Genomic DNA, 20,163 nt, shown 5'->3' with positions numbered 1-20,163 from the left:
CAGATTTCTGTGGTCTAGGGGCTGGCTTCTCTCTCAAGCCCAAAGAACACTTGTGAACCCAGGCTGGATGCCTTTTGTTGGGGAGGGTTTGTTTTCCTTCATCCTCTTCTTTTTCTTTCTGGATAGATGCTCTCCTGTTCTAGAAAGCACCATCACCACCATCATCAGTTGTATTCATGGAATGCTCCCTGTGGTTGGTAGAACTCTAGGCCCCCAGGGGATGGCCTTTGGCTTACAGACAGACTAGTTGAGGAATTTATAGGGTAAGCAGCTAAGTAATAGATCTGATGACATTTCTACCTGAGGTTCCTTGTGAGTTGTGTAAATGTAGGCTTATAAAGTGGATCCCTGGGGCCTCCAACGGGAGTGGGTGAGCTGACATGCTGGGAGTTGTTGGTGAGGCTGCCTGTCGTTGCCTGGCAACCGTTTGGCTGTTGCCGGTTGATCCTTTGCATCTTGCCCCCCTCCTCTTTGTGACCTACCTGTCCTCAGTGTGCTCGGCAGGCACCGCTCTCCCGTCTCCAGCCCGTGGTGGATGTGCCGTTGGCAGTGACGGTCTGGGTCTCTCCTTCTCAGAAGTTCCCCTTGCACTTGCTGCAGCGGACAGTGTTGGAAAGGGGGGACCGGACACCGGAAGGCTGTGCTGGGGCTGTGGAGCACCTGAGTTAAACCCTATGGGCTGTTGCACAGGAGAGACAGTGCTTGCTTAGTTGTGGTTCCCCCAGAGCAGTGTCTTTTTAGAAAGCTAAAGGGGAGTGTGCCCTGGGAGCCGGGGCTGGGGGTCAGGAGTTTCCTGGGCACTTTGCTAAAGCTGCTGCCCAAAATCAGAGTGACTGCCTCTGAAGCCAACCCCTCCTCCCCCGTCCTCCGGGAGACTTCCTGCCCTTAACCCCTGGACAGCCCAGGCCCTTCCTTTCCTATCCCCACTCAGCTCTGGGTTTGGCGGGGCCTGGGGTGGGCCCCCCGGGGAACTGTGCTAGAGAATGGGGAGGGGAGAGGCTGGCTGCAGAGGAGATGGTGTTGTCTAGGAAGCAGAGCCCTGGAGAGCCTGTCTCAGGTCCAGCCCGCACTCAGGTTTTCGACCTGTTAGACCGTTTCATCTCCGCTGAGGTGTTCCTGCCCCAGCCTCAGGGTGGCCTGGAGGGAGGCAGAGAACTCTCCTGTCCACTCCCAGGGTCTTTTGCCCCTACGTCATCCAGGGGGTCCGTTCTGACAGCTTCCTGTGTGTCAAACTCGGGGTCCCGGAGTGACACCCAGGCCCTGAATGAAGCCCCAGGAGGTCCGCAGCCTCACTTTCTTCTGGGGACGAGGCCCGGTGTCCTGTCCCAGCAGCACCTGGGCAGGAGCGTCTGCATGCAGTCGGCGGACGGCTGCTGGCTGAGCTCTGCATGGCACCGCTGAGTGGCTCTTGGAGGCCCCCCGACCTGGTGGGAAGGAGTTTGGTCCGTTGTTGGGATCCGCAGAGGCTTCCTTTCAGGGGCTTTTCCCTCCCTCTCCGGTCCCCCGGTTTCTGCCCTCTTGGAAGTCACTGCTCCAGTTTTCTCACTTGTCAGTCCTCTCCCCTCCTCTAGGATGTGCTGCTATTAATAACTCTCAAGTCCCCCCCTCCCCTCCTTCCTGCAGCTCTAACAGAGGAGAGGGCTGTGGTTGTCGTGGCTCCATGCTGGAGTGTCAGGGATCTGGGGGACTTCCCCCGGTAGGGCCCCTCACCTCGCCCAGTGACACGGGCCCCAGGAAGGGGATTGGGGCGGTGAGAGGCCAGGTCCTCCTTGATGCCGGCAGCTGCCTTGGGGGCTGCGGGCCGACAGCAACCATTTCCTGCCCAGCCTCTCCTCTGGTGGGCGCCTCCCGAGCTCCGGGCTCCCCACGGTGCCTCCCCTGCTGAATGGGCCAAGCCCCCGACATCTGGCAGAGCCGCTGCCAGCTTTCCCCTCTCTCCCACCCCTGCCCCGCCCTCCTGCACGGCAGCCTGGTCTCCTCCTCCGCCTCCTCCCTCCCTCGATCTGCAGCATGACTGGGAACAGGCTGAATTAATCAGCAGATTGAAGCTCCACTCCGCTGCTGCCACCGCTGCGCAGGGTCCTCCTCGCTCACACGTGCTCCAGCCCTCTCCCCTGTTCTCCCCTGCCCTCCCTCACCCTCTCTGTTTCCCCGTCTCCTTCTCGCCCTCCCTGGAGGCAGTGTTGGCAGCCCGGTAGCTGACTCGCTTGTGGCCCAGGTGCTGCCCCATGCTCTTTAAGCGGGCAGAGCTGTGGACGGCCCCTCAGGGCAAAGGCGGCAAAGTGAGTATGCCGGCTGGGCTTGACAGCCCCGTCCCGCCCACCCGGCTTCCCTGCTTTGTGTTGGAGGCTTTGGATTAACGGTGGGGTCGAAGGTGGAGGCTGGACCTGCATTAGAGGGAGCAAGGACTGTGGAAGGAGCCTGGGAGTGGGAACCAGGAAGCCGGGGTGTGGAGCCGCCCACCCAGCCCCTGAGTCACCCATGGTCACCCAGAGCGGGACGGGAGCCCGCGTTTCCCCGTGGGGCACCCTCTCACGGCATGCCGGCACCCAGGTCACCACATACAAGGCTTGGATGCCAGCCCGTCCTCGGGGCCATGAAGGAGGCGTCTCCCCCTGGACCACATGGGTCTTGAGACAGGAGCCACCAGGGTTTCTTCCTGGGTCTTGTCCGCAGGAGGTGGGTGAAAGTGCCCGGTCCGTATGAGGAAGAGGAGGAGGGGCCCCTGCTTAAAGCTTTGAGTTGCTTGTCGGTGGAGTCGATTCGGGTCTGTCTGGCCCAGCTCAGATGAGATTCGTGGTGATGCTTGTCATATGTCCTGGAGGACAGTGGCCGAATCTCTGCTCCGGTGATTCCAACATCGTGGAGTCCAGCTTTGGGTCCCCTGCCCGCTGCACCGGCCATGAAGGCTGTGACCCAGGGGACCTGGCAGAGGGTCAGCTGGTTCTGACTAGTGGCTTTGTGCTGTGGCCGAGGCCAGTTCATCATTGGTCCCCCTGAGTCTAGGGGACCTTGAGTCCACTTTTTCCTGAAACAGGTCAAACAGGAAAGAAGATGGCTGCTTTGCTGAGGGAACCTCAGAGGAGTCCTGACGGGTCTGGGGGCCGGAGGGGGTGGGCGGCTGAGGGCTTCTGCTTCTGGGCCACCGGAGAAGCCTGACCATGGTGGCACAGGGCAGCCCAGGTGTACTGGCTCTTGAAGCCTCATTAGACTGACCCAGATGCTTAGCTCTGGGCCCTGGGGAGCAGATTCGGTTCTGGAGCAGGTTCCTTGGGTTCTGATTGGACCAGACAGAGATCCGTCACCACCTGCTGCTCCCTGAATCCCCGGGCCTGACCCGTGTCCTCCTTTGGTGATGAGATGGAGAGGGAGTGAGGGGTGTGGTGGCAGCCCTCCTGAGCCCACCCCTGCTGGGGCCTCGGGAGTGGAGGCTGAGCAGCTCAGAGAGTGGGACATGGTTGCTTCTGCCCAGAAAACCTCAGTGTCGGGGAAGAAGCAGGGCCGCCCCTCCCCTCTGGCGTGGAGACCTGGCTGCTGACCCCCGAAGCCTCCTGGAGGTGCCTGGGGGTGGGGAGGAGGAGCCTCTGAGCATCCCTCTGGGACAGGTTCTCCTCGCCCTTCTTGGCCTTGGTGGACGGAGAGGAGCAGACCTTAGATGGAGTGCGTGTGACCTGGGTTCTTATCTCTCACACCAGCCCCAGCCTTGCACCGAACCCACTGTGGGTGCCCAGCCTCATTCAGTGCTTTTGAGAAGGGCCGCCAGGAGCCTTTTCTTTCACCAATTTCCTCCGCTTCATTTCTCACACCTTGTGGGTGGAAAGCCTCGGGAAAAGCAGAGAAACAGTGGTTTTCCCCACACCCGGGCTCTCCTGCTGGAGAGGGGGTTGTCATCAGGCCTCGTGTGCAGCCACAACAGTTGGGTTTGCGGGCCGCGGAGAGTCGACTGAAGGGCGGTGTCGGGCCCTGGGGCTTCTGTGTGGGCAGGTGCTTTCCTCAGGAGGCATATAATTACAATGGCTCATTTTCCCCTTGCTGTGTTGCCTTTAATCGCCAGTCTGGAGTGGGTGCTCCAGACCAGACACAACATGCGGGGGGCTGACTCACGGGGGCTCCGTGCTCACCTCCCGCTGCCCCTGGAGCTTCTGCCACTCTCTGGCCCCTCCTTCCACCCCGGGAGGGGAGCAGACTCTAGGTTCCAAGAACCTGGAGGCAGAGAAGGAGCTAAACGATCGGTGGGTGGGGGACTCAGGGGGTTTGGGGTGCCTGAAATAAGACAGCGGGTAAAGGCCAGCTGTAGGGCAGGCGGAGGGCAGTTGCTGAGTGTCCATGGTCTAAAGGCCCGGCCAGAGGAAGGCTGCGCCCCGGCTGCTCCCTTAGCCTTCCTGAGCCTGGCACCTGTTCCGGCCCAAGCCGCTCTCCGGGTGACCCCGCAGCCCCGTGGGCTTTGTCGCCCTTGCTTTCTCCTGCCCTTTGGCGCACAGCCTGTCCACCTCTGCCAGCCAGCCCTCCCCTGCCCGCAGGAGGTGTACTCACTTTAGTTTCTGGAGACCTGACCTAGGCAAGTCCACCCTGGGAACTCGCACTCCCTGCTGGGGAAGGGAGTTCGGAGGGTTGAGCCTTAGGGAGGACGGGGCAGGGGGAGGACAGGCGGGCCTCCCAGACTCTCTTCTTCCGGGGTTTTCCGGGACGAGAGGGGCAGGCATCCCCCTCCGGGGCCAGCCCCTTGGCCCTGGACAGACCCCTGGTCACCCTTTGCTTTTCTCTTCCTCCTTCTTGCCCCTGGAGGCTTTCTTCCCTCCAGCCAGGAGTCTAGGCAGAGGTGCTGGCCTTACCTGGTACTCCTTTGTTCTGGACCATGGGCTCTCGGCCCGGATCCCTGCCAGAGGGAGGTGTTTACCCTTAAGGGGGTGCCAGCTCCCTGCCTGGAGGCCCATTTCTTCCTGAGCTGAAATGACCAGTTCTTCCCTCTTGGAAGAGGCAGCTCTCATCTCATAATCCCCCAGAGCCTCTGTGGAGAGCAGGGATGGGGGGTTGGGGTTCAAGTGAAGGAGCTGGGAGGTCTTTGGGTGGGACCCACTCTGGGGTCCATCCTCACCCCTCAGGCTGAGAGAGCTGGCGACAAGCCCCCGGTGCCCAGTCTGCAGCCAGGGGATGCCACCTCAGGCCATCAACCCCTAGTGGTGGAGATGTGTATCTGGTGAGGGGCTAGGCTGCCATGGAGTGGAGGGAATATGGAGACCCGCAGGGAGGAGGAAATCCAGAAACATTAGTGGACAAAGTCAGGGCAGGACCCCGAGTGTAGGAACGGAGAGGCAGGGCTGTGAACCCGGGCAGCCAGGGCCCCATTGGCTTAGTGACGCTTGGCCGGGACCCAGTGGATAAACCCAGACCCTTTCTTGGCGCCCCAGGGCTAGGCCTTCCCTCTCCTTGCTCAGAACTTTCCCTGGTGAAAGCCCACGTTGGTGCTCTTCAGGTTGCCCTGGGAAAGACTCACTGCTCCCCCAGGCCCTGTCTTTCCCGGGGGCCTTCTTTTCCCCTGGACCGCCAGCTGGGGATCTGTGCCTCAGATCCACCCAGAGTGGGCCTCACCTCCAGAGGCGTTGATTGGGTAGGTCTGGGGTGGGGACCTGGACTTGCACATTTGTAAAAGCTCTAGGCAGTTCTGCCGTAGGTCCTGGGCTGGGCTTGCCAGGTGGAACTAGTGGTAAAGAAACTGCCTGCCAACGCAGGAGATGCAAGAGATGCGGGTTCTATCCCTGGTTCGGAAAGATCCCCAGGAACAGGAAATGGCAACTCACTCCAGTGTTCTTGCCTGGAGAATAATCCCATGGACAGAGGAGCCCCGCAGGCTGCAGTCCATCGGGTCACAGAGTCAGACACAATTGAGTGGCTGAACACTTGACAACCCTCATTAAGGTGTCCTTGATACCCGTGAAGCTACACGTTCGTTCGTTCATTCATTCATTCAGCAAGTATTCATTGAGCCGCTGCCCTGTGTCTGGTGGGAGAGTATAGACATGGAAGAATTCACCACCTGTTTTCAAGGAACTGGCTGTCTGTCTGGTGGGGGAGCCAGACAAGCAGACCTATGGCGACAGCGCTCTGCAGCGCCGCCTGTGAGCCAGGGCGCCCTGGGGTGCCGTTGGAATACCAGCCTCCTGCAGTACGTGCAGCCCTGGGCTTTGGGAAATTTCCCAGAGCGGGTGGTGTTTGAGCCGAGTCTCAGAGAAGTAAGAGTTGTCTGGGGCAGGGAGTGTGTTCTTGGCTAGGAAAATGCAGGAAGATGTTGGCACATGAGCTCACGGAGCTGGGCATGTGGCAGGAACAGCAGGAGAAGAGGCTGGAGAAGATCCCAGACCATGCTCAGGAGTCTGGGCTGGATTTTAAAGGGAAACAGGGTCAGTTGATCAGATGCGCGCTCCCTGGCTGGGATAGAAGGTAGGCACTGGGAGGCGGGAAGGGGAGGCAGGGGTTGAGGGGAGGGGCTGAAATGCCTGGGTGAGGTGGTAACTTGCAGGAGGGCTACTGGCTCTGGTGGGGAGAGCTGGGCGGCAGTTTCGGGGTTTCGCACGTGTCAACTCACAGATACCTATGAAAGAGCTGTGGATCAGTTCAGAAACAGGTCAGAATTTAGGACAGTGGTCAGGCTACAGGTCAGATTTAGGAGTTGGAAGCTTATTGCTGGCAGGCGAATTCCTGTGGCTGATGTTTCCCTGGAAACGTACACAGTGTTGTGGAGATGTCACAGGAGGGACTGCGGGGTAGGTGGACAGGACAGAGGAAGCGAGAAGCCCAGGAGAGGGGGTCTCGATGGCAGAGGTCAGGCTGTGGGGCCACAGAGGAAAATGTGCCACCAACCACCCGGTCCGTGCCTCGTTCACCCACCCTCAGCGAGCGGGAGTGCGGGGTGTGGTCGGTACAGGCCCTTTCCTGGGAGCGGCTGCTGCAAGGAGCAGCCTGGGAGCAACCTTTTTCTGAGCTTGTGTTCTTCCCGCCATCAGTGTTACAGTAGCTTCCCTTTAATGAACTGGTGATGACAGAAGTTGGTGGGGTTTTTCTCCTTCACGTTTTTACTAAGGAGAACTTTAAGCTAGTACCTCTAGATTAGTTCTCTTCTCCCCACTTAGAAAGCGGAAGTTGGTCTTTGCAACTGACCCCACGGACTGTTCAGTCCATGGAATTCTCCAGTCGGGAATACCAGAGTGGGTAGCCTTTCCCTTCTCCAGGGGGTCTTCCCGACCCAGGGGTCAAACCCAGGTCTCCCACATTGCAGGCGGATTCTTTACCAGCTGAGCCACCAGGGAAGCCCCTCACACTTAAACAATCCACATTTTCCAGCCGGAGAACTGGGAGAGATGGCCCCAGTGAAGTAAGGGGAGCTGGGCGGTGAGCACGGCCCAAGTGGTACTGGGCTGCTGATGGCAGTGGGTCAGGAGTTGAGTGAAAGGAGAGTTAGAAGACGCTGAGCCTAGAAAGGTGTTTCTGGTCCCGTTTTATTTTACTTTTTGGCTGCGCCAGGTGGCCTGCGGGATCTTAGTTCCCCGACCAGGGATCAGGCCTGTGCCGACTGCATTGGGAGCGTGGTGTCCTAACCTCTGGACTGCCAGGGAAGTCCCTCTAGTTTTGTGTTAAACTGGGCTTTGAAGAGCAGGGACTGTGTACCTGCACATCTTTTCACTCGGTGGGGAACATGCTCATGACCCCTACTGCTTGCCAGGGGCTAGTGAGGGGGGAGGGAGGGCGAGGCCTTGGGAGGAGGGAGGAAGGTTCTGGTGAGGCCGGAGGGGAGGGGGCCTGGGCCTCCCGTGGGATGCCGAGCGCCACCCCCTCTCCCCTCCAGGGCGAGCCGCCCTTGGCCCTGGGCCTGTCCACCCGGAAGGCCCTCAGCATTCTGAAGGAGCAGCTGGAGGCAGTGCTGGATGGACACCTGAAGGAGCGGAAGAAATGTCTCACGTGGAAGGTGACGCGTCCTCCCGGGAGCCCAGAGCCTAGCTGGTGTCCTGGTCCGTGCGCGGGTGGGAAAGGAATTTGCAGACGTGAGGCAGAATGAGAGGAGAAGAAAGTTTTCTAGAGTGGGAGCCGCTGTTAGCACAGTGGGCCGGCTCGAGGGAGAGCCGAACCCTTTCAAAGGCTGGCAGCCAATTTTTATAGCCTCAAGACAGAGAAAATTCCTACTGGAGTGATGGCGTTAGGTGATGGGACGCCATAGGACTGATAATAGGGTGGGTATTTGACCTAATACAGGGTCGGGGGACTGGCTGGTTTAGATCCGGAGGCTCATGGCAACAGTTGCTATGGGGCTTGGTCAGTCCCAGAGATTTTTATCCTGTGACCCTGGTCCAGGGCTCCACACCTGTGGCCGTGGTATAGGGCTGTACAGTTGGGGTGGCGGAAAAGCTTGGGAGGCCCATTCTCAGGGCTGGGACTCACCCTGTCCTCCTGGGCAGCATGACCCGACTGAGGCATCCCTAATAATCAAAAAGGAGTCACGGTTCCTTTCAGAGTGGTGTCCTGATCCCCAGCCGGGACTGAAGCAAGATGACGGAGGCAGCCACGGGGGAAGGATCGGGTGGGCTGGGGAGGAAGGCAGTCAGATCCTAGCAGGTCGGAGAGTCCCGGCCCCTTCCTGTCCCCCGCTTGTCCCCTGGCCTCTCACTCCCCGGCTCCTCCCCTCCAGGAGATGTGGAGAAGCAGCTTCCTGCACCATGGGAACCGCTGCTCCTGTTTCCACTGGCCGGGCGCCTCGCTCATGCTCCTGGCTGTGTTCCTGCTGCTCGCCTGCTGCGGGGGCCAGCCAGCCGGCAGGTACGCAGCCCTCGGCCCTGGGTGGGTGGGGTTTCTTCCTGCCTCTCGCAGCACAGGGTCTGGGCTTGTCCTTCTCCTGTCCCCGTACCCACCCGGGAGACAGGGAACTGCCCCCCGCAGTCAGAGCCTGGGTCAAGAGAGAATCTGCTTGGCCAGCTGCTGTCAGAAGCAGAAGGGAGTGGGGAGGGCAGTGTGGGGCCCTGGGTTGGCTGGGCTGCAGAGCCCCCCACCCCCCGCTGGCCAGGACCCCCAGGACGCCCTCCCCTCTTGCTGCCAGCCGCGGGGTGGAGCTGGTGAACGCCTCAGCGCTCTTCCTCCTGCTGCTCCTCAACCTCGTCCTCATTGGGCGGCAAGATCGGCTGAAGCGTCGGGAGGTAGAACGGAGACTGCGGGGCATCATTGACCAAATCCAAGGTGAGGCCAGGCAGGGCGCGGACCTACAGCGGGGTCAGTGCTGGAATGAGTGGTGCGGGTTGACACAGGCCTTCTGGGGAAGCGAGGAGAGCATGCTGGATCCGGCTGGTGTGTGCGGAGCTCTGGGTGAGGCTGTGTCTGTCTTTCCACCTTCATCAGATGCCCTCAGGGATGGCAAGGAGGTCAAGTGGCCAGATGCCATGTATCCAGACCTCCACATGCCCTTCGCACCATCTTGGTCTCTGCACTGGGCCTATAGAGATGGACATCTCGTCAACCTGCCGGTTAGCCTGCTGGTAGAAGGCGACATCATAGCTCTGAGGCCAGGCCAGGAATCCTTTGCTTCCCTGCGGGGCATCAAGGTAGCTGGGGGCTCCTCTCCTTCCCTGGAAATTTTGTGGGAACGTCCACCAGCAGTGGTGGGAGGGTCCCAGGGCTTAATCCTGACGCTTGCTGCCCAGCTCACGGGTTTCCTGGCATGCGCTCTAGGAAAAATGGAGAAAAGCTGGGACATCTTTCTCTTCATCATGTTCTTCCTTCCCTGTGATCCTTAAGTTGCTAGGAAACCCATCCTCCAGGCTCTGCCCAACCCACCCCAGGTGACTCCTTGCTCACTGATGGTCCTTAACCTGGTGAGATGTCTCTGCTTCGCTGGAATGGTCAAGGAAGAGTGGCTTCCCCGGAACCCACTGATTACCCTCCGCCTGCTCCCCTTCATCTCTGGCAGGACGACGAGCACATCGTCTTGGAGCCGGGAGACCTGTTCCCCCCTTTCTCACCACCCCCGTCCCCCCGGGGAGAAGTGAAGAAGGGGCCGCAGAACCCCCAGCAGCACCGGCTCTTCCGTGTCCTCGAGACCCCCGTGATCGACAACATCAGGTGGGGGCGCTGCGCTGTCCCCCAACCTCTCCCCCCAGAGCCTCCCCCTGTGAGCCGTGAGCCGGCGATGGCGACAGGAAGGAGCCTGGTTCGTACCCGGGCCCCTTAGAGCAGGCATCTGCGGGGCCTTCGCTTTAGCTTCTTGTGAGGTTCTTTTTTTTCCAGTTTGTTGGGCTGTGTCAGGTCTCAGTTGTGGCTTGCAGGCTCAGTAGGTGTGATGCGCGGTCTAGTTTCTCCACGGCATGTGGGATCTTAGTTCCCCATCCAGGGATCGAACCCATGTCCTCTACACTGCAGGGTGGATTGTTAAGGAAGTCCCTTTCGTGAGAATTCTTCGACTGGGTGATTGACCCCTTCTCAGTCTGGACTCTGAAGGGACAGCTTCAGAGGTGGCCATGGGCCACAGTGGCCTGGAGGCCATTCTCCCAGGGCCAGGGCCTGGGAGGGGAGCGGGGAACTGCAGGACCCAAGGCTCGCCTGAGTGTAGGACCATCTCTTTCTGCAGGTGGTGCCTGGACATGGCCCTGTCCCGCCCGGTGACCGCTCTGGACAACGAGAGGTTCACAGTGCAGTCGGTGATGCTGCGCTACGCGGTGCCCGTGGTCCTGGTGTGTGCGGCCGGGCCGTGGCGGGGGCAGCTGGGGGCTGGGGGCTCGGGGACCCTGGGAGCCAGACTCAGACAAGCCTGTGAGCAAAGACAGGAGGGTCCAGGTGTGAGCCGGCCAGTGCCAGGGGTGGGGGAGTGTGAGTGGTCAGAAGGTGGGGTGCCTTAGAGCCTGAGTCCCCCCTAGGAGGGGTGGCGTTAAGGCAGTGTCTCTCCTGTCCCCAACAGGCCAGCTTCCTCATCACTAACGCCCTGCGCTTCATGCTCAATGCCCCAGGTGTCACCACCTGGCAATACACTCTCCTCCAGCTGCAGGTAAGACTGCCCTCTCCTCTCTTTCCCCAGAGACTGGGTCCCCTCGTGGTGCCCTGACTGCCCCTCCCACCCCCAGCCCAGGGGCCTCCCAGACTTCCGCTTTGGAGCACCTACTTTCCTTCCCCACTTCCTGCCTGCTGTCCTCAGCGGTCCTTGTTGCTCAGGGGAGGGCCCCAGGCACCTCAGCAGGGCTCGCTCTTTCCCAGGTGAATGGCGTCCTGCCCATCCTCCCCCTGCTCTTCCCAGTCCTCTGGGTCCTGGCAACCGCCTGTGGAGAAGCCCGTGTCCTGGCCCAGATGAGCAAGGCCTCCCCCAGCTCCCTGGTCAGTAGTTCCCGGGCCTCGGGGAGGGGGTGTGGGACAGTGCAGAAAGAGCCAAAGACAGGAACAGAAAGACAGAGGGGGCTGTGCCCCCAGCAAAGAGGGCAGAAGTGCAGCCACCCCACCTCCCGCCCTGCGGCCCAGCACACGGCCGGCCCTGGGTAGCTCTCTGAGGGCTCCGCCTCTCTAGCCAGCAGGGTCTCCAGACTAGGCCCCGGGGATGGCCAGGCATCCATCCACCCTTGCTCTCAGCAGACGGGTTCCGGGGCTGCCCGGTGTCCTTCATGGAGAGGTGCGAGGCCCCCACCCGCCGGCTCCAAGGCCTGCGGGACGGTGGCAGTTTCCTTCCCAAGTCTCACGCCCTCTTCTCTGTGCAGCTGGCCAAGTTCTCGGAGGACACTCTCAGCAGCTATACAGAAGCCGTGTCCTCTCAGGTACCCTCACCCGGATGGATGCTGGCCCTGTACCCCCAGCCCGAGCTCCCCAAGGCCCCTTCTGGAGCCCCCAGGTGCCCCTGCATTATGGCCTTGAGCCTCCCTCTCAGAGCCCCTCTGGCCCCCCGTCCCATGTGGGTAACGTGTCACTGCTGGGGGGGCACACGCTTCCCCCAGACCGTTTCCTCTATCGGTCCCCAAGGCCATCTCCAGGGAAATGTGGCCAAGCACCTTGTCTCTGCCCCCAGGAGATGCTGCGCTGCATTTGGGGCCACTTCCTGCGGGTGATCCAGGGGACGTCGCCCACACTGAGCCACAGCTCCAGCCTGCTGCACAGCCTGGGCTCCGTCACGGTGAGGGCGGCCCCGTGGGAGGACCCCGCCTCGTCAGGCGGCTCTCCGGAGCACCCCGGCAGCCTGGGAAATGCCGCACCCCCATCCCCCTGCAGGTCCTGTGCTGTGTGGACAAACAGGGGATCCTGTCGTGGCCCAACCCCAGCCCGGAGACCGTGCTGTTCTTCAGTGGGAAGGTGGAGCCCCCGCACAGCAGCCACGAGGACCTCACAGACGACCTGTCCACCCGCTCCTTCTGCCATCCCGAGGTGGAGGAGGAGGTGCGGCCTGGGCCAGGCTGGCGGCCTCCCGCTGGGCGAGGCGAGGCGGGAGGAGGAGGAGGGCTCAGGCCTCAGGAACTGCTGTTGAGACGGGCCCGGGGGGGCCGTAACTGCCCGGCCTCCTGGCCCGAGGCAACGTCAGGAGCGGGGTCCGAGGCCTGTGCTCCTTGTTCTCCTCAGCCCCACGAACGCGACGCCCTCCTGGCCAGCTCCCTGAACGCCCCGCTGCACCTTTCCAATGAGCAGGAGCGCGGCGGCCACTGGCCAAGCGATGGTCCCAAGGCGTCCGAGCCCCACCCTCACCACCGGGCACACGGCCGCAGCAAACACCTGTCTGGCTCCAGCGTGAGCTTCAGCAGGGACACCGAGGGCGGCGAAGACGACGACCCCAGCAAGGTGAGGGGAGCCCGGGGAGCGGCCACCTCATCCGTCGTGAGGCACCCTGGCCTCTTCTGCTGGCGGTGCTGCAGAGGCGCCGCCCAGCCCGGGTGGGTGGAGCCCGGGGCTCAGACATCCCGGCCCCTGTTCTCAGCTCCAGAGGCCTCGTGCCTGGTTCTCCCGCAGAGTAGACCCCTCCCCCTTTTTCGGGTTTGGTGACGACGGTGGTAATTGGTTGGGGCAAGACCCTTCCTCCTGATTGCAGCCTTCAAGAGACAGAAAGCCAGTAAAGATCTCCCTCTAAAGATACTTCCTCTGGCTGAGAGAGAGGCTTCGCCGTTTGTTGCCCAGTCTCGACAGCCTCCTCTGAGCTGATGACAGTGTGGCTGAGCACAGATGGGTGCAGAGGGGTGTGGGGAGGGTTGGGAGAGCGTGAGCAGGAGCACGCCCTGCTTGGGGGGGTGCCTTCTCTCAGGGGAGCTGCCTGTATCACCCCCTCCAACTTCAGTCTAAGCTCCCTGCCTTCCTTCTCTCCTCCAGACGCAGCACGGGCCAGAGGGCGAGCCCTACGAAGCCGAGGACTTCGTGTGTGACTACCACCTGGAGATGCTCAGCCTGTCCCAGGACCAGCAGAACCCCTCCTGCATCCAGTTTGATGACTCCAACTGGCAGCTGCACCTCACCTCGCTCAAGCCGCTGGGCCTCAACGTGCTGCTGAACCTGTGCGACGCCAGCGTCACCGAGCGGCTCTGCCGGTTCTCAGACCACCTGTGCAACGTCGCCCTGCAGGAGAGCCGCAGCGCCGTGCTGCCCGTGCGTGTGCCCTGGGGCCTCTGTGAGCTCGCCCGCCTCATCGGTATGCAGCCTGGCGACTCTTCCCAGGGGCTGGGCCACCGGGGCCAGGTGTGGCCTCGGTCAAGAGCACCGGCAGCCCTTTGTGTTTCGGATCAGCCCCTTTATCTATTCATCTATGTATTCGTTTATTTACCCATCCATGCATTTATTTATTTGTAGCTGTGCCATGTGGCTTGTGGGATTTTAGTTCCCCCTCCAGGGATTAAACCTGTGCCCTCAGCAATGAGACCCCAGAGTCTAAGCACTGGACCACCAGGGAATTCCCTGATCAGCCCCTTTAACCAGGCGCCATCGCTTGATGGCGCTCCCTTATCTGGGAAGATAACTGCCGGTGGGGTGGATGGACGAAGGGAAGCAGCCTGGCCTGACTGGGGTTCTCTCCCCTCCAGGAAGGGAGGGAGGTGTGTGGGGTGGGGATCCCCCCAGAGACCCCAGCTCCAAACACACCGGGGCCAGGTGTGGCCTTGGTCAAGAGCACCGGCATCCCTTTGAGCTTCTGATCGGCCCCTTTATCTGCATGTTATCTGTTTATTCATCCATCCACCCATCCTGCAGGCTTCACTCCCGGGGCCAAGGAGCTCTTCAAGCAGGGGAACCACCTCGCACTCTACCGTCTCCCCAGCGCTGAGACCATGAAGGAGAACTCGCTGGGGAGGCTGTCCTGCGTCACCAAGCGGCGGCCCCCGCTTAGCCACATGATCAGCCTCTTCATCAAGGACACCACCACCAGTGAGCCTCCTGGGAGTGTGGTGGGGCGGGGCTCTTTTCAGGGTGTCTTCTCTCTAGGGAGCATTAGCTCTTCGCCGAGACTTCACACGTGGCAGAGATGGGCTTTGGGGACGGGGGCTGGGACGGTGGACGCCGTGGGTCGTGGGACTGTCTGGAGGACCGGCGGCCTCGTGTCCACGTTACGCACTCAGTGGCCTTGCCGATAGGTTTGTTGCCATGATGCCTGGGGGATTCCCATGGCCCGCCCCCCACCCAGGGGCTCCTTTTAGCATCCTTCTCAGGGGTGGCGGTATGTCCTCGGAGGTCGTCGGGAGGGGCGGTGGCTTGGGGCACTCAGGGCTTGGTCCTCCACTGCTCAGGCACAGAGCAGATGCTGTCCCACGGCACGGCTGACGTGGTCTTGGAGGCCTGCACAGACTTCTGGGACGGAGCTGACATCTACCCTCTTTCAGGTTCCGACAGGTAGGTGAGGAGGCACATGGCCAGTGGTGAGAACCATTGGCTCTGGCTGGGTACCCAGAGGTCGGGACACCCTGGGACTGCTCGTTTCACTTCCGCCCTGCTTCCCCGGCAGAAAGAAAGTGCTGGATTTCTACCAGCGAGCCTGCCTGTCTGGCTACTGCTCTGCCTTCGCCTACAAGCCCATGAGCTGTGCCCTGTCCTCCCAGCTCAATGGCAAGTGCATCGAGCTGGTGCAGGCGCCCGGCCAGAACAGCATCTTCACCACGTGCGAGCTGCCCAGCACCATTCCCATCAAGCTGAGCGCCCGCCGCGGCAGCTGGAGCTCAGACGGTACCGTGGGCCCCGTCCCCCGGGGCCAGGGGCCGGGAGAGCTTGCGGGGGCCTGGGTGAGAGCCTAGCAGAGGGGACAGCGGGCACTAGACCTGGAGCGCCGTGGTGGCTCCTGGCGACGTGGGCAGGTTCCTTAGTGTCACCTGTGTCCCGCTCACGGCCGCGGTGCTGCTGCCGCTGGGTGACGTATGGAAAAGCGCTTTCTCTGAAGGCTGGAAAGCAGTAGTGTTCTCCAGTGCTCTCGCCTGGAAAATCCATGGACGGAGGAGCCTGGTGGGCTGCAGTCCATGGGGTCGCGAAGAGTCGGACACGACTGAGCGACTTCACTTTCACTTTTCACTTTCATGCATCGGAGAAGGAAATGGCAACCCACTCCAGTGTTCTTGCCTGGAGAGTCCCAGGGACGGGGGAGCCTGCTGGGCTGCCGTCTATGGGGTCGCACAGAGTCGGACACGACTGAAGTGACTTAGCAGCAGCAGCAGCAGCAGTGTGTATAGAGCCTTAGCCTGATTGGAATCAGACAAAAGACCTGGTCGCAAACACTGCTACAACAGAGGGATTCAGAGCTCCATGCACCCCTCCCCACTCCGTCAGACACACAGCCTTCCGGGGTCTTGTGACCCAAGAGCCTGTGAACTGAAGCCAAGGCTGAGGGTGGGGCCCGCCTCCTGGCCCTAGACCAGAGATGGTCACCTGACTGATGAGTACCTTTCCTTGTCTCTCCCCCACCGTCCCCGTCCGCCCCCGTGTCTGTCGGCTCCTTTTCTGTCTTGGTTGTACATGTGTGTGGTCCCCTGGGGCCCGTGTGCTCGTTGATCTGGGCGTGGCGCCCACGTGTGTGGCCCCGGGCTGCCTCCTGGAACCCGCTGGCTCCTGGGTGTCCTGGCCGGGCTCTGCGTCTGCTGCCTCCTGAAGAAGGGATCGGGGAGGTGCTGGAGAAGGAAGACTGCATGCAGGCCCTGAGTGGCCAGATCTTCATGGGCATGGTGTCCTCCCAGTACCAGGCCCGCCTGGACATCGTGCGCCTCATCGACGGGCTGGTCAACGCCTGCATCCGCTTCGTCTACTTCTCATTGGAGGATGAGCTCAAAAGCAAGGTTGGGGAGCCACCGACCCCTGTGCTCCCGCTGCCCCTTTCCCCACGGCCTCTGGGGCCCCTCTTGTCATCACCGTCTGCCTGGTGCAGGTGTTTGCAGAGAAGATGGGCCTGGAGACGGGCTGGAATTGCCACATCTCCCTCACGCCCAATGGTGACATGCCCGGCTCCGAGATCCCCCCCTCCAGCCCCAGCCATGCTGGCTCCCTGCACGACGACCTGAACCAGGGTGAGGGCAGAGGCTTGGTGTGGACACGAGGTGGGTGTGGGCCGTCCCCCTTCCTGGGAGCTACAGCTAGAAAGAACCTCCCGGGATCCCTCCTGGGAACCTGGCTCTGATCCCCTGCAGTAGCTACAGTCTATGGGGTGGGGGGAGAGGAGAGCTCGAGAAGGAAGTTTTGCGCCATCTTCAGGGCTAGGAAAGGCCCCCAGAAGGTTGGCCCCATGGTGAGGGACAGGCTTTTGTCCCTGCAGCATCCCGAGACGACGCGGAAGGACTCCTTCTAATGGAGGAGGAGGGTCACTCGGACCTCATTAGCTTCCAGCCCACGGATAGCGACCTCCCCAGCTTCCTGGAAGACTGCAACCGGGTACTACTGTGCCCCTGGAGCCTTGGGGTTGGCAACGGGGCTGGTCCAGGGCAGGGGAGCCAGTGAGGGAGGTGGGGCCCTGAGGCCACGCGCATCTCTGCTCCCTGCAGGCCAAGCTGCCCCGGGGCATCCACCAGGTGCGGCCCCACCTGCAGAACATCGACAACGTGCCCCTGCTGGTGCCCCTCTTCACCGACTGTACCCCCGAGAGTGAGTGCTGTGACTGGGCGCTCGTCCAGCCTGGGCCTGGGTGGAGCACTGCCAGCCCCTGGCACCCCACGGGCTCCGGAGGGGTGTTGGTTTCCCATGCAGGGAGCAGAGGAAGCTGGGCTGGGAGGAGCTGGGGAGTCTCGTGGGCAGGAGCCCAGCGTAGCCCATTCTAGGGACTCAGAAGTGACAGCGTTCGTAGAATGTTTATGACATTGGGGGTAGGATGGCTCCAAAGAGGGGCCTGATTTCTGTCGTCTCCTGCCCTGGCCTGTGGGTCTCTGCCAAGCGCCCCAAGTGGGGCTCCACGTGCCTGACCCTTGTGCCCCCAACTCTGCCCCCTCAGCCATGTGTGAGATGATCAAGATCATGCAGGAGTACGGGGAGGTGACCTGCTGCCTGGGCAGCTCCGCCAACCTGCGGAACAGCTGCCTCTTCCTCCAGAGTGACGTCAGGTCAGTGCAACAGCCCAGAGCCAGGACTCCCCATAACCGGCCTGGGCCTGGTGGGGAGAGAAGGAAGCGGGGGCCGGGGGTGCTGGCTCCGTCCCCTGGGAGATGGATGGGGTCTTGGCGGACCCCAGCTGATGGACACCCTTTCCCCTTCCCATGCTGAGCAGCATCGCCCTGGACCCCCTGTACCCGTCTCGCTGCTCCTGGGAGACCTTCGGCTACGCCACCAGCACCAGCATGGCCCAGGCCTCGGATGGCCTTTCCCCCCTGCAGCTCTCGGGGCAGCTCAACAGCCTGCCCTGCTCGCTGACCTTCCGCCAGGAGGAGACCATCAGCATCATCCGGCTCATCGAGCAGGTAGGGGCTCGCGCATGCCGGGGGGCAGAGGTCAGAGCCTGCTAGGGTGGGGAGTTGCTGTGCAGGACCTGCCTGGGCTCCCGGGGGCACTTCACCTCCGGGTGCAGCTCTCCCAGGAGGTTTAGTTTGCCCCAGCCGCTCGCTAATGTGAACATCTGCCACATCTGGCTGAAGCGTATCAGCTGCAGGGTCTGATCATGGCCACCCCCTGCCCTTCCCACTCCCTAGGCCCGGCACGCCACGTACGGCATCCGCAAGTGCTTCCTCTTCCTGCTGCAGTGCCAGCTGACGCTTGTGGTCATCCAGGTGAGGTGGGGCTGGCGTGGGCATTGGCACCGCACCCCCCTCCCCACCGCCGGCTCCTGTGCCCCGGGACCAGTTGAGAGGCTGGGAGGAGGCAGCACAGCCTGAGGGGCCCCCAGAGCCTCTGAGAACCTCCGCTGGCAGAATCGTGTCCCCTCCAGCCCTCTGGGTACAGGGCGAGGCAGCCCCGGGGCTCCTGGCATCTGACTCTTCGCTGGAATCTAATCGGGCTTCCCGGCTCTTCCTGGCCCAGTTCCTCTCTTGCCTCGTCCAGCTGCCGCCAATCCTGAGCACCACCGACATCCTGTGGCTGTCCTGTTTTTGCTACCCTCTGCTCAGGTGAGAGGCCCGGCCGCCCCCCATGTCCAGGATCAGGATGTCCCCGAGTGTCCCCAGGAGCCCAGGTTTAGGAAGCCACGCTAGTGCCCCCGCCGTGGGGGCCGCCCAGCTCCAGGGGGCGCCCTTCCTTGTTGTAGCCTGTCTGCCCAGCAGAGTTGCCCTCACTCTTGGGACTCCTGAAAAGCTTCTCCTAGGGAAGAATTGGACGACATGGGGACTTCCCTGAAGGTCCAATGGCTAAGACTCCATGCTCCCAACGCAGGGGGCCCAGGTTCAAATTCCAGTTGAGGAACTAGATCAGCTGGTGCAGCCAAGTACATAAATAAAAGTAAATATTTAAAAAAAAAGAAAAGCGCAATTAAAAAAAAAAAGAGAATTGGGGGACACAGGGTCACAGTCCCTATCCTTCACCGAATCCCTGTTTTTTAGCATTTCTTTACTGGGAAAGCCCCCACATAGCTCCATCATGTCTATGGCAACGGGGAAGAACCTTCAGTCCATTCCTAAGAAGGTAAGCGACATGGAGCCCATGGGCCTGGGCTTTTCCCAAGGAAGGTGAGTGTGGAGGGGGCTGAGCCCTGGGGGAGCGAGGAGGGATTCCATCAGGCCAAGGGGGCGGGAGGTATAGAGTTGGGAAAGCTCCTTGCTCTCATCCCCCCCGGGCCTGCCCACTTCCCGAGGACCCTGTGAACCCAGGCACCTGAGTGACGGGTCTTCGCTTCCCGCAGACCCAGCACTACTTCCTGCTGTGCTTCTTGCTGAAGTTCAGCCTCACCATCAGCTCGTGCCTCATCTGCTTTGCCTTCACACTGCAGAGCTTCTGCGACAGGTCCCGGGCCCGCAACCTCACCAACTGCTCCTCCATCATGCTGCCCAGGTGGGTCCCGCCCCGAACCCTCACCCCTGGGGCCACCTCCCCGGGGCCCCGAGGAGGCTGAGCCCACACATTGCCTTGGCAGCCACGTCGACAAGGCCCCAGCCTGGTTTGACAACTTCGCCAACGGGCTGCTGTCGGCTCAGAAGCTTGCCGCTGCCCTGATCGTCCTACACACTGGTGAGGGGCGCCCTGCAGCTGGGTGTGGGCCGGGGGGACTCCCCGGGGACAGGGCCTCTGGCCGTGGGAGGTCTGACACGCGCCACGATTTCCCCAGTCTTCATCTCCATCACCCATGTGCACCGCACCAAGCCCCTGTGGAGGAAGAGCCCCCTGACGAACCTGTGGTGGGCCGTGACCGTGCCCGTGGTGTGAGTCTCGGGTGGAGGGCGGGAGCCAGGGAGGGGCTGTGATGCGAGGTGGGCTTTGGGCCAGGGGCTGAACGGCACCCTCCGGGTGCGCCTCCTGCCGAGAAGGGCAGGGAAGGAAGCAGGGCCCCCGGCTGATGTGGGCTGCCGCCTCCTGCAGGCTGCTGGGGCAGGTGGCCCAGACGGCAGTGGACCTGCAGCTGTGGACACACAGGGACAGCCACGTCCACTTCGGCCTGGAGGACGTGCCTCTGCTGACGTGGCTCCTGGGCTGCCTGTCTCTGGTCCTTGTGGTGGTCACCAACGAGGTCGTGAAACTGCACGAGATCCGGTGAGCCACCGGCCAGGCGTGTGTCCCCTCTGGGCTCGGGCGTGTTCCCTGGTCACCTCCTGCCTCACCCCTTCCTGCTGCCCGCACCCCATCCTCTGCGTCCTGTCC

General features: G+C 61.8%; 1 protein-coding gene across 6 annotated transcripts in view; it reads left to right on the top strand.

Annotated features, from left to right (window-relative positions):
* The window catches only part of TMEM94 (transmembrane protein 94), a 36,691-nt gene that overhangs the window by 15,275 nt on the left and 1,253 nt on the right, over positions 1–20,163 (top strand). Inside the window, exons 1-30 of one of the 6 annotated variants that reach the window (XM_027518730.1) lie at positions 2,101–2,282; positions 7,841–7,960; positions 8,678–8,805; positions 9,083–9,219; positions 9,379–9,581; positions 9,947–10,098; positions 10,604–10,706; positions 10,931–11,017; positions 11,224–11,340; positions 11,715–11,771; positions 12,020–12,124; positions 12,220–12,384; positions 12,565–12,780; positions 13,303–13,618; positions 14,173–14,346; positions 14,706–14,808; positions 14,921–15,138; positions 16,057–16,235; positions 16,325–16,493; positions 16,709–16,824; positions 16,935–17,034; positions 17,378–17,486; positions 17,651–17,840; positions 18,069–18,146; positions 18,397–18,482; positions 18,912–18,993; positions 19,211–19,359; positions 19,442–19,536; positions 19,634–19,727; positions 19,885–20,055. In XM_027518730.1, coding sequence (XP_027374531.1) covers positions 2,229–2,282; positions 7,841–7,960; positions 8,678–8,805; positions 9,083–9,219; positions 9,379–9,581; positions 9,947–10,098; positions 10,604–10,706; positions 10,931–11,017; positions 11,224–11,340; positions 11,715–11,771; positions 12,020–12,124; positions 12,220–12,384; positions 12,565–12,780; positions 13,303–13,618; positions 14,173–14,346; positions 14,706–14,808; positions 14,921–15,138; positions 16,057–16,235; positions 16,325–16,493; positions 16,709–16,824; positions 16,935–17,034; positions 17,378–17,486; positions 17,651–17,840; positions 18,069–18,146; positions 18,397–18,482; positions 18,912–18,993; positions 19,211–19,359; positions 19,442–19,536; positions 19,634–19,727; positions 19,885–20,055 — 4,073 coding nt within the window. In that variant the 5' untranslated portion in view covers positions 2,101–2,228. Of the gene's footprint in view, positions 1–2,100; positions 2,283–7,840; positions 7,961–8,677; positions 8,806–9,082; positions 9,220–9,378; positions 9,582–9,946; positions 10,099–10,603; positions 10,707–10,930; positions 11,018–11,223; positions 11,341–11,714; positions 11,772–12,019; positions 12,125–12,219; positions 12,385–12,564; positions 12,781–13,302; positions 13,619–14,172; positions 14,347–14,705; positions 14,809–14,920; positions 15,139–16,053; positions 16,236–16,324; positions 16,494–16,708; positions 16,825–16,934; positions 17,035–17,377; positions 17,487–17,650; positions 17,841–18,068; positions 18,147–18,396; positions 18,483–18,911; positions 18,994–19,210; positions 19,360–19,441; positions 19,537–19,633; positions 19,728–19,884; positions 20,056–20,163 lie in introns of those variants that run through there. The other 5 variants (XM_027518729.1, XM_027518733.1, XM_027518732.1 and 2 more) reach the window with 5 other exon arrangements.

Source organism: Bos indicus x Bos taurus, chromosome 19 (genome assembly GCF_003369695.1).
Source record: "Bos indicus x Bos taurus breed Angus x Brahman F1 hybrid chromosome 19, Bos_hybrid_MaternalHap_v2.0, whole genome shotgun sequence".
Lineage (NCBI taxonomy): Eukaryota > Metazoa > Chordata > Mammalia > Artiodactyla > Bovidae > Bos > Bos indicus x Bos taurus.
Note: the sequence above shows the minus strand (reverse complement) of the source record. Positions and strands in the feature narration are given on the sequence as shown.